General features: G+C 35.5%; 1 protein-coding gene across 1 annotated transcript; it reads right to left on the bottom strand.

Annotated features, from left to right (window-relative positions):
* Positions 1–10,708: 10,708 nt before the first annotated feature.
* On the bottom strand, positions 10,709–13,469 carry LOC113233929 (15-hydroxyprostaglandin dehydrogenase [NAD(+)]-like). The gene is made up of 2 exons (XM_026469164.1): positions 13,451–13,469; positions 10,709–11,454 (listed from the first exon to the last, which is right to left on the bottom strand). Exons 1-2 carry the CDS (start codon positions 13,467–13,469, stop codon positions 10,709–10,711), a joined length of 765 nt encoding a protein of 254 aa, XP_026324949.1.

Genomic DNA, 13,469 nt, shown 5'->3' with positions numbered 1-13,469 from the left:
TCAATATAACGGTTTCAAGTGTAATTTGCTTACTTTATCATCAACCTATTTGTACGACCCACTGCTGGGCACGAATCGGTTGGAACCTTCACACGTGTTTCAAAGGTTCTAAACCTTTTTCGACGTACAGGTTTCATCACGATGGTTTCCTTCACCGAAAAGCTCAAGGTCACTTTCAAATTCAATTTCGCACATAAGTTCCGAGAAACACAGATGTGCGAGCCGGGATTCGAACCTACAGCCTCTGCTTGAGAGGCGGTAGGTCAAACCATTAGGGTACCACGGCTTTGCTTACAAACAGCTGACATTTTTTGAAAGATGTGACCTTAGAAATCTAAATAACTAGGCAACTGAAGTTTCGAGCAATACCGAATGACAGCTCGCGCACTGGTGCCATGAGCGCATCGAGTATATAACCAGAAATAAAGACGAAATATCATTTAATTTGTTTGAAAACTATTCTACCATATCATTACGATGAGAACTCCAACCCGAGTTCGAAACAATTGATGGGTGTCGTCAAATTGTTTTACTTCAAACCGACCAATTTAACATGAGCTTTGCTATAATGGACAAAAATTGAAAAATTACATATTTAATTATTGACTTACAATTATATGGACGTCGGGTCCGCGATAAAAAGTGTCCGAACTTATAGGGCGTTAAAATCGTACACAGAGCGTCATTCACGCTTTAGTCTTCGTTTGTTTCTTCTGACAGCGAAGCAAGCAAAATTAGACAGTACTGCGATGACATTACAATTTAAATTCAACGTTTTAGCTTTTTCATATTCCTTTACTTGTCACTACGTTTAAATAGGTTGACTTGGGACATTTTTTTCGTGGTTTTTGTATTAGACCCGTCGTCCATTTATTTGTAAGTCAATGTATTTAATATTTAATTACCGATGAAATGTGACTCCGTTTGTTTTGTAATTAGATGTTTTACTGTTATACATTTTACTTATAAATATATAGTTTTGATATTTATAAGTGCGAAAATATCACAAAGGTCAGACGATATTGTGCTTTGTTGCTCCGCATCTGGGACGCCCACATCATTATTTACCTGAGAAATCCGAGAGTCACTTTATCATGCTAATTTTTAGCCTAATGATAGAATAAACTTGCGTATTTTACAGGAACAGTAAGTTAACTTTTCAAATTTGATTTGGATTTCTTTGTCAAATCTATAGCTAGCTTAATTAAGCAATATTTTGTAATAGCTGACAAAAAATATTTATGTGGAAGCACCGTCAAACAAAAAGTTTATTAAAAATAAGGAATATATAATAGATTGGATCTAGTATCAAGTACCTTAATAGAGTAGGTTGTACAATGAAATAATCGAGAGAAATTAGGCTCAAAACGAATGAAAAACAATATATTAACAAATCGTCGATTACACGTGTCATATTTATTATATTTTTCTTAAAATATTTTATTTCTGCATAAACTATTTGGTCAAATAGATTGTAAACGAATCATTGATAAAGTGGGTCTCATTGCTCCATGTCATGTACCAAAATACAAAATAAAAAAATACCATATCCCGTGTTGTATGCCCAATCTCGCTCTTAACTCCCCAATTCGATATTATGATTTTATTAAAATAGATATTTTTAATGACACGTATAACCAATTCAAGCGAAAATTACTGAACCGTGTTTCAGTGACCTCCATTTCAATTACTACTTACTTACTCCGCTGGCTCAGCGACCCAAAATGTGTCCCGACCTCCGAAACGAGATGATGCCACTTTCTTCGGTCCTATGCAATCTCTCGCCAATTGATGGCTCGTAATTCGCGCAGATCCACCTCCACGGCGTCGCTCCAGCGATACCTGGGGCGACCAACCGGTCTTACTTTCTATATATACTTACCAGACCCAGATAGATTCTCTTCACGTTCTAATCGTCTGTGCGCTTTGGTTTTGCCAATGATGTTTGGCTGGACGACGAGCTCTTCTATTTCAGCGTCAGTGCGGACTCTAATATTTTCCTGAGAATCTTTCTTTCAGCCACCAGGAGTTTGTTCTCTTCTTTAACTGCTAGAGCGCCGAGACTGTCAGAATATCGTAATATTTTTGTGTTTATATTAATGATGATCATGATATCTCTTCATATTGTATTTTAGAACGTTAAATTGTGACCTATGTTCATTGACTTACAAATAAATGAACGACGGGTCTAATACAAAAACCACGAAAAAAATGTCCCAAGTCAATCTATTTAAACGTAGTGACATAAAGGAATACGAAAAAGCTAAAACGTTGAATTTAAATTGTAATGTCATCGCAGTACTGCCTAATTTTGCTTGCTTCGCTGTCAGTCGAACAAACGAAGACTAAAGCGTGAATGACGCTCTGTATACGATTTTAACGCCCTATAAGTTCGGACACTTTTTAGCGCGGACCCGACGTCCATATAATTGTAAGTCAATGCCTATGTTACATAAAATATGTAATATAAAATAATTGATTTCCATAAGTCAAAGTTTAATAATCTTCGAGTTCTTAATAATCTTTATTTCATAATTAAGCAAATTACATTTGAAATCGTCATACTGATTAAACTCTACTGCTCATTCGTAAGGCATCTGCCCCCCTAGAATGAGCAAGCAACTCTAGGGTTGCTCTTTGTAAGTATACATTTGAATACATTTATCATTACAATATTTAATTTAAACATCGTAGATCGAGACTACGTGTAAGAGGTAAACGGGTCACTAGCACGGATTTTGTCATCCAAGTACGCAAAACTTGTGTAATAACCTTTAGTACAAAGTTTTTGTTTCACAATAGTTTTAATCCTCGTAAATGGCAAATTTTGGATATCAACCAGAATCTTATTATAGAAGCGTATACATTGCCTCGTAAAAGAATTTGAGACTTTATGAAGACGACTGTCTACAACAGCTAGTATATTTTCATGCGTCGTATTAATGTTCTGTCTATACTATTTAAAAAAAAAATATTTTCCTTACCATAAATAACATTTACATAAATGTATTGTGACGTAAGTATAAGAATATTAATCTCTCAAAGACACTCTTGGGCTTTTGTAAATTACACTAATCGCAAATTATATTCTTGAGTCTCTTTAACGTAAATTCCCAGCCACTTGGATGGATGACTACGTGGAACTATAATTTTCCTAGAAATTAAAACAAAACATGACGAGCTGAATGCTCAATACTCTGTGTAGGTACTCATCTTACGCCAAACGTCTTGGTACCCTTGACGGATGGACCCCAAATGATAGTGACGGCGGAGTCTCTTTATGCTTATTCACTCTCTCATTGCTTATTTATGTTTATCAACACATTTGCTGATGTTAAGGTCTATATTTGCATAGTATAAATAACACAAGTAGTGTAACTCCATGCTAACGCAACAGCGCGTCTTGTGCTTGTGCACGCCCATTTTCGTGTGCAGGCGTTATTCATTATAGAATTTAAGAGTTCGCTTGATATTTAAAATATCTAAACCATTTTTCATTTAAAAACCCGTTTATTAATTTATTTAATCAACAAAGTGTCTATACCGTGTTTATACATCTTAATCGAAACTGACACTGGCCCAAGTCTAGTGGCCGCCATTAAGAAAATGGAATAGAATACATCTTAACACAAATATTTTACATACGAAAGTCAGTACGTATATAAAATACATGGTAATATATTTCTGCAAAAATATTGGGCATAAAAACACAATTCAATTATGATGGACTGTAAGTTACCCGTACAAATTTTCGTGTGTGTATGTTTGAGCGTGCATGTGTATTCGCGCGCGCGCGTCTCTGTGTGTGTGTGTGTGTTGTGTTAAATAGGTTAAAATGCGATCATATATATACTTTTTTCTAATGGTATTTCTATTATCGTACATTTAATTCTGATATGGGCGATATTAACACAACATGTCACGTCCCTAACAAACTAAAACCCAATTCGCTATTCCAGCCCTCGCCTGTCTTCCTACCCTCGTCCCCCTCACCACGCGAACAAATGTATACTGTATACAAAAGCTGAATTTATTAATACTACAAAGCAAAATTTTGCTTTAAGCTTCAGCTACTTATTTTGCGGTTTTGTTTGTGGTAGAAGAAAATATCACATACAATTTAATCAAAAATCATTTGGTGAGTATTCAAATCATTAAATATTTGTTACACTAAATGTGTCACATTTACTCAACAAAAGCGAAACCAATTGGTGTCAATAAGATAGGGGAGGAGAGCATCGAGTAGGATCTTATGCCCGCCAGCGTACATTGATGAGACATGGTTTACGATACCACGAGCGCTCAGCTGCTTACGGCAGCGGCCGCCTCCTCACGAATCGGATTAAGCTGGTTATAAAAAATTTTATAAACGTCCATGTAATAAAACCAAAAAGATGTTGTGCTTTTCGTTTCCGCTAAGACCACTGAGACATAAGTTGGCAAGGCTCATGTGCCTGTAATTACACCAGCACTTTTACATTTCAAAACCGGATAATATAATAGAAAATACAACATAAATATCGAAAGCAAAATGAAAAGAGGCAAAGCAAGTATATTCCATCCTAATCTCCTATTTTTTTGAAACCGCTGGTCATTGTAAATCCATTGCAACTTATTTAATATTAAACTTTTTTAAAATTATTTGATTTTATAAACGGAACGTAATCGTGTATAAACGTATTTCATTTACCAATTTAAAAATCAAATAATGTGTTATAATTTAGATAATTTAAATCAATATAAACTTTGATTGCTTTTTTCCCATTTTTTTTAATAATATCGAATGATTGTGAAATTAACTGCCTAAGTGGGCGGACGGTTATCATGCTGGCCTGTTACGCAGAGGTTCCGGGTTCGATTCCCGGGCCGGTAGAAATATTGATACGGCCTACATTTCTTTATCGAGTGAGTTTGGGTGTAATTTATGGTCGTCTACCTATGTTCATGACACCGTCGATACAGGGTTTCCCTAGTGCGCGGCTGAGTGTGTGCGTTTATTAAAAAATTAACAAATCATGTGGGTGATGGTAAACAAGACATCTATACTTAACAGGTTGCAGTACCCCTTAGTGCTTTAAATCACAAAGATCTGACACCGCCGCTATACCCGTCACCCTGAGAAATAAAATTGATAAGTCCCAGTGCCTGTAGTTTCACTAATACATTACCCTTCAAAACCGGAACGCAGTAATGCTCATATTAATGCTTAGCGGCAGAAACAGGTATGGTGGCAGTACTTCCCTGGGCGGACTCCGTCACAAGCAGCTCTACTGTTCTGGTGGAGTTGTCTGGCATATTATTATTATTGATTAAATCGCTGTTTTGTCAAACAATTTTTATTTCACACTGTTTTGGCGTAATTTGGAGAACGTTACCATCAAAAAATAACAACTCAACGACTTTGTCGATTGATCCTTAGTCGACGCGTCGACGCATCGACTAAGGATCAATCGACAAAGGAAAAGGAAAGGAGGGGATCATCTAATATCAATACATAGTCTAAGTGATCGATGGTAGGCCGAAGTGCATTACTCAGATATCAATTTGTATTTGCGCTGTTGAGATCCAACCTCAACGGCCTTGGTAGGCAAACGTCGTAATGGAAGTTACAATTAGCGAGAGCAAAACAATATAAAAGAACCAAACCCCGTCGTACCAGCGTGATAAATTACAGTTTACTAGTGACGGGACAAGCAGGTCATTCGCCTGGTGGTAAGCGACTAGGCTGTCCATAACATTTGCAGTGCCACTCAGAGCTTTAAATCACAAAGATCTGCGGGGCACTGACACTGCGCACCTCACCCTGGGACAAGTCTCATGTGCCTGTAATTTCACCAGCACCTTCAAAACCGAAAGGCAGTAATACTGACATTATTGCTTAGCGTCAGAAATAGGTAAAGTAACAATACTTCCCTGGACCCACTCTCCGCCAAAAGTATCCTTCTAAAAAAAGAATGAATGCATTCTTATATGTAGGGGATACATTAACAAAAGAGCGATGTAATAATACTCACATTACCGCTTGGCGGTAGAAATAGGCCAGGTGGCAGTGCCGCCCTGGATGTACTGTTTCACAAGTAGCTCTACTGCTACAAAAGTACGTCCGTGGTCTCGAAGGGACTGAGTCCGAATAGTACAGAAATAAAATACATTTTATACATCGTTCTGTTAATACAATAGTGAATTAACTCAAAAATTGTATTTTTTATAACGAATTACTCACTTCCAGCGAAATATTATTAAAATTTGTGTGCCAAATTTATTTATTACAGACATCTAAACAATTCCCTACTTAGGAAATGAAACTATTTTTCCGGATTTAAATCGCGTATATTTGTTTTTTCAAACAAACCGACGTTTCGGGCCCTTTACAGGTCCCATCGTCACGGTCGACCAGGTCGTAAAGGGTCCGAAACGTCGGTTTGTTTGAAAAAACAAATATACGTGATTTAAATCCGGAAAAATAGTTTCATTTCCTATGTGTAACAATCGCGAAAACCTAAGAACTCGATATGAATTCCCTACTTGCCAAATAAAAGGAAAAAAATTTAGTAACTTATTTATTAAGATTGTTTTATCCAGAACTAGTTCGCAAAAGTTTGTCTCATTTTGAGTTAAGTAGATGTATTTTAATTGTTTCTTACAATATTTTAACAACGGTTTTATTGACGTGTAGATAATCAAATTTTACGTTCAGAAATAGTATAATCTTGAATTTCACATATTTTGAGTTACAACAACATTATTTACTACACTTGTTTTTGAAATCAAATAATTTTAGCGACATCTCTTTAAAATCGTTTAAACTAACTTGTTTGTCTGTTTTATCGACTGAGAGACTATAATGCTAAACTCTTATACTTTTAGTAGAAGTAGAGCTTCTTGTTAAAGATTCCGTTCAGGGAAGTACTGCCACCTTACCTATTTCTACCGAAAAGCAGTAGCGTGAGCATTACTGCGTTCCTGTTTTGAAGAGTAAGGGTGTTGGTGAAATTACAGGCACATGGGACTTGTCAACTTATGTCTCAGGATAACGGGCTCAGTGGCAGTGCACATAATGCTCAGCCCACAAAGAGAGGGCCGCGAAAGTATTCCGGACCACCAGATACGACTGGTTCGTTCCGTCACTTACATATTATAAACAAAGGAAAAAACTATTATGATTTCCTATGATGCCCCGGGTTTCCTTTTACCCCAACCTGATCCTATGTCACTGGTTTTATTTGCTATCTTTGCTACACTCTGTTGGGTAAAACAATTAAACTATAGTGAAGCAGGTACTCGCGTGTACACTACCTTATCCCGCTAATGCGACGAGAAGTTTAAAATTACGGCAAAAATCCCAGAGGCAGCGCTTCACGCAGTAATAAAAGTCCAACAACTTCGCTGTAGACTGTTTACGAGCCATACTCCTGATGAAAACACATGGGAGAATATTTCATTACGAACTTAATAAAATGTAAGCGATATCCAATCAAAAGTTTCCTTCCTTATGAGCAGTGATCGCAATCGAGGGGGTTAATTTACCAAAAGCATGAACGTTTTCTTAGTATGGACATACCCATTACATCATCAATGCGTATATTTTTTTTTATTCCAAAATACAGGTTTTTTTCAATTTAATGTAAAAAATGTATTAACCAAGAATTATTTTTAAACATTATGTGATTATATCTATGTTTTTGTCGTAGTGCAGCGTATAGCGAATGTTGTGTACGTCTGTAATTGTCACATGTAATAGTCCTAGCCTTATGTCAAATTTTCGTTGATTGTCAAATATAATAATAATAATTATAACGCACACACTCAACATAGCCCCGCACTAGGGAAACCCTGTGTCGCGGGTGCTATGTACACACACATAGACAACCACAAATTACACCCACACTCACGAGAGAAATAAATGTAGGCCATACACATATTTCTCCCGGCCTGGGAATCGAACCCAGGACCTCTGCGTGGCAGTCCGGCGGGAAAAAATTCGGGCCCTGGGGGTCTACTCTCCTTCTTTGTTAAATAAAATAATGAAATAAATAAATACAGGTTGTCTTATATTTTTTTTAAATGACTTAAATATATAAATATGTAAATACCTATAGAAACATAACTACAATATTATTTTTGGGACAATAATTTGAAGCAAATACTTAATACTAATTCATAGTCAATATACTCAAATTTCAATAAGTATTACACTTACCTATTCAAATGTAATCAGTTCCGAGAAGTACCGGAATTTGTAGTAAAGAATATCCACGCTATTCTTTAGTTTAGCTAAATTAATTTTCTCATTCTTTTTTTTAGCTAAACTAAGTTACCAAAAATATTGTATTTATTTGTAAAGATTGTGTTCATACGTTTCTTGTGTAATATTGTTTGATAATTTATTTTAACTCCCGTATGTTTTTCTTACTCAACTTGCCTTGGAAGTTGATGGGAACTAATGTAGCAAAGCTTTTATCTAAACCCCACCCTTCGTTCCCCACCTCCCAAGCACCTGTCGTCAACAGCAACTCATTGTATCTTTGCTACTGGCTACACTATAATTGTATCAGACTCTTGTTAATGTATCCCATTTTATATAAGAATTAATTACCCTTTTTCTTTCTTTTAGAAGGACACTTTGGCTTAGGGTGACGGGTTTGCCGTACGGCTTCTCGTGAAAGGGTACATCCAGAGAAATACTGCTACTTTGTCTATTTCTGCCGCCAAGCAGTAACGTGAACATTATTACAGTAGTCTTTCGGTGTTGAAGGTTAAGGGTGCTTGTGAAATTACAGGTATACAGGACTTGTCAACTTATGTCTCAAGGTGACGGTCGTGGCAGTGCCTCTAAGATCTTTGCGACTAAAAGCTCTGAGTGGTGCTGCAACTGTTATGGATAGGCGTGTCGCTTACCACCAGGCGCACGACTTGTTCGTCCCGTCACTTGTTATCATGAAAAAAGAATAACTTTAATTGCATTTTTTTATCCTTCCAAAGCAAACGCAAAAGGAGGAATATGATCATATTCATGTCTTTGTTTGATTTGTCACATAGCTATTTAATTGATTTCAGGCATTGCCTGTCACATGCGGCATCGTTGGATTCGGATCGCTGGTCTGCGTAATAATTTGCAAGATATTTTTAAAGTGTAAATTTTTATGTACTAAATACTTTTAAACACCGCATAATCATCGAAATTCATCGTTTAAAGTAACAAAATTAAGAAAAATATGTGCGCCAATCGACTTTTTTTAAATATGAAGAGTTGCTAGAAGACGTTGGTTCGAATGCAGCCAGTTCGAAGGAGTTTTTTCTAAGCGTAGATGTTTGTATTAATAATTTTATTATAACAAACTAGTGGAGTAATTTCACAAAAAATATTGAATATAATAACCTAACTATATTCTTAATTACAATTATTGTGTAAAGTGACATCTCTACTTAACTGCTGGTAGCTTTAAAGGTACCTGGCTGAGTGAAGAAATAGATTTCTCACAGATGGCGCTATGGCAAAAAAGTTGTTAAAAAACCAAAACAAAGGTCTACACATAGAGAAATTTGTAAGGTCCGCCGTCGCGTTCCGTGAAATATTTAGCATAGCGTCTGGCACGGTTTGCTAGAAGAAGTTTGGGACGAATCCAGCTAGATCGAAGTAATTTCTTCTAAGTGTTCGATCTTTGTAATAAGAATTATAGCAAACTAGTGGAGTAATTTCACAAAAAACATATGAATATAATAGTGGTGAAACTCAATAAATACAATAATAATTAAGAAGAGTTAAAGTTAGCTAACATATTTTTTTAACTATGACCCAATGAAGCTTGTTTTTGTTTACTAAACCAACAACGTTAATTGTTTGAGGCTAAGATAAATAGCTTGCCTATTTAGGATTGCGGTAAAAAACGAATCACTGCAAAGTTTTAAAATTTATGACAAGAGTACCTAACCTACCTTGACATTGAATTTTGGGACATCCTGTATATTTGTCAAGTGTTAAAAACCAGTAAAACTTTGTATAAATCCACCTTAATATTCATTTGATCATGAAAGCTTGTAGATAATGTATTATCGACTTTGACAGTCTATAAGTATCCATGCGCCACAATTTGTCAAATTTAATAAAATGTTTTTTCACACATTTGTTACCACAACAGAGCTAAGTACAGCTTCAATGGAACTTCCGTCTTGCTATAAATGCAGGTACAAGCGCATTTAACGCATTACAATTATGGCAATATTGGTTCTAAATTTAAATTTTTATAATTATTAATACAACAAACTATAATAATTTCACAAAAAAATAATTGAATATCAATTCAATAAAAAGTTTGATTTTTATGTTTTTAAAAATTCATAGAGTTCGTAATTGCGATCTTAAATCTGTACAAAAACTTTTGAGTGCCTAAAAAGCATTCTTCCAGCTTCACAAATTGACAAAAAATCATATTATATATTAAAAACTTTTCAAGTATACTTTTGCAATAAAAGAAACTTTTATTCATTAAATTTTATAAATTAAAATTTTACCCACACGGGCGCGTTTTTATCGTTGTGCAGCGATTAGCGCCTTGCCTCGCAGGGCCCGTATGGGGTGCAAAGTGTAATTCAAGTTTATAGAAAATAAAACATCCACGATCGTATATTATCCGCTTTAGTTTGATATATTGTTACAAATGTAAATATGTATGACATATAACGTGTAATGTCCATTATTTCTTGATATCTACATAGATATTTCACAACCTGGTATCAAATCCACTGGACCATCGCCTATAATACTCCAAGCTGTACCGCTGTCAGCTTTTTCAAATATTTCCACCGTAGCTCTCCCAACAGCGTCAGGTTTCTGCCATGGCATCTTTGCTATTAAATCATTCAGCTCTTTTCGTACGTCTAGAAGCATTTCCTGTTCTATAAGCCTTGCACCTAATGCCGTTTCTGTAAACCCTGGACATACCGCAACAACTCTAACACCAAATTTTTCAAAATTCAACTCATGGCCCAAAGTCCTGGTGAAGCCAATAACGCCGTACTTTGACGCTTTATAAATTGGCTGAAATGGATCCACTACGACGCCATATACAGACGCTATGTTCACAATTGTCCCGCCATTACCTCCTTTATCTTTTCTCATATGCTCATACAATTTCATAGACCATTCTATAAGAGCCACTGTGTTGAGTCCAAGTGTTCTTTTCGGGCAAACTTCATCAACAACACCAGCATTATTCACTAAAACATCAACAGTATTATGTTGTTCTAGAATCTTCTTGAGAACTTCTTCCAAATCTTTAGTCACATCACATTTAACGAAAACCGATTTATTTCCAAATTTTGAAAGATTCTTAATAGCTTCGGAACCTTTTTTATCATCTATGTCTACGATTATAACCGCTTTTGCTCCACTTTTTAAGAATTTCTCGCAAATTGCATATCCTATGCCATCTGCTCCTCCAGTGACTATAACGACTTTATTTTTCAAATCTCTCTCCATTATAGACTATTACTTGTATCACTTGACACCAATAACTAAACTCTAATTTTTTTTAGCAGAGCATATAGTTATGATTTAACGGTACGATTGTGGTTATCTAACATTCGTGAACTCTAACAGCCTTGATAACTCTTGTATATTTTTGAATATGATAATAAAATAGGTACAATCATTATTAATATGATTAATTTTCGACACATGATGAATGAATTAAAAAAATCAATTTACTAATTTCTGAAATATGTTCTATAGGCCTCCATGAATCATTCAGGCTGTAATACTGTTAACTTTTTGCAACCTTTAAGACCCGTAAGATCGTAGATTTCAGATCTGACAGCTTCAAGAACTTTCTTGCATTTTTATCAGTAAAACCGGGATACACATCAATCACTCTCACGCCAATAACTTTTTAAGTTGTACTCATATCTTAATAACTTCTTGAATACCGTAACAGCTATTATTGAGAGATTGTAAAAAGATACCTACTGACTGTATCAGCTTATATCCTTAAATAGAACCTATGGTCATAATTTTCACATTTGCCGTCTTTGTCAGTCCTTACGTATTCCCTAATCTATATTCCTCCCAATGCTCAACACCTGTCTATCCCGAAAATTTCTTAAAGCCAAAATGTAAGACCCATGCACTCTAACTGCACGGCACGGCTGCCGTTTTAATGGACCATGGTCCATATAATAAACACCTTTTTTCAATTTAGGTATCACGGACAGCTCTTTATGCAGAGTTTATCCTTTTACATAGCTCCATCGTGGTCAACTACAGGGCGAAATATCTTATTAGAGTGCCGAAAATCTTCAGCAGAACCAGGTGGATGCTGAGATTCCTGAAAGACCTCGATTGTCATGATAGGATCCTGTATCCACAAAATGCAATAGACGCTGAGTAGACATCGAGCTGCAGACACTAGCCCGTTACACCGTACCATACCATACTTCCTAAAAATATTATATCGTACTTTAAAAGTCTGAGAACAATTTGTATAAATCGAATTCTATAAATATAAAATGGGTGAAATAGAAAATGTATACAGAGTGTAAAGTGTACACTGGCAATTGCATGTCTTAAAGAGTTACGACATTTGTTTTTGCTAAATATTTTATCTAAAATAATTTAATTTTAAAACTTACGAGAATCAATTGTTATCGATACTTAGATCGATCACAGCACATACTATGTTCGTGTTTACATAAACACTTGGTTTCAAGTTGGTCGATGATGGCAGAAAATTTGAAGTTCAATTCATTTGTATTTAAAAATGGTAGAGTATTCGGCTGTTTTTCTGAAACTCAATTTCAAATAATTTATATTTCATATTTACTCTTTTTCCTCTTCCATATTTATATCGTTACACTTGAAATCGTCACGTTGAGTAAACTCTACTGCTCATTCGTATAGCAGATTCCCCTGAGAAGAATGATCAAGGAACTCCAGAGGCTCGTTGTAAATATACATTTGAATACATTTATCATTACAATATTTATTTCAAACATAATAGAACACGTTTCATCAGATTGCCTGCAAGAGCTAAATGGGTCACTATGGCAGATTTTTGTCATCCAAGTATGCTGGATCCGTATAAATGACCATTAGAATCATTGACTTACAATTATATGGACGTCGGGTCCGCGCTAAAAAGTGTCCGAACTTATAGGGCGTTAACATCGTATGCAGAGCGTCATTCACGCTTTAGTCTTCGTTTGTTCGACTGACAGCGAAGCAAGCAAAATTAGACAGTACTGCGATGACATTACAATTTAAATTCAACGTTTTAGCTTCTTCATATTCCTTTACATGTCACTACGTTTAAATAGGTTGACTTGGGACATTTTTTTCGTGGTTTTTGTATTTGACCCGTCGTCCATTTATTTGTAAGTCAATGATTAGAATAAAGTTTTTGTTTCACTATAGTTTTAAACCTCGTAAATGGCAAATTTTAAATATCAACCGAACTCTTATTGTAGAAGGGCAT

Source organism: Hyposmocoma kahamanoa, unplaced genomic scaffold (genome assembly GCF_003589595.1).
Source record: "Hyposmocoma kahamanoa isolate Upper Pololo Valley unplaced genomic scaffold, ASM358959v1 80, whole genome shotgun sequence".
Classification (NCBI taxonomy): domain Eukaryota; kingdom Metazoa; phylum Arthropoda; class Insecta; order Lepidoptera; family Cosmopterigidae; genus Hyposmocoma; species Hyposmocoma kahamanoa.
This window is presented reverse-complemented; position numbering and strand designations above follow the sequence as displayed.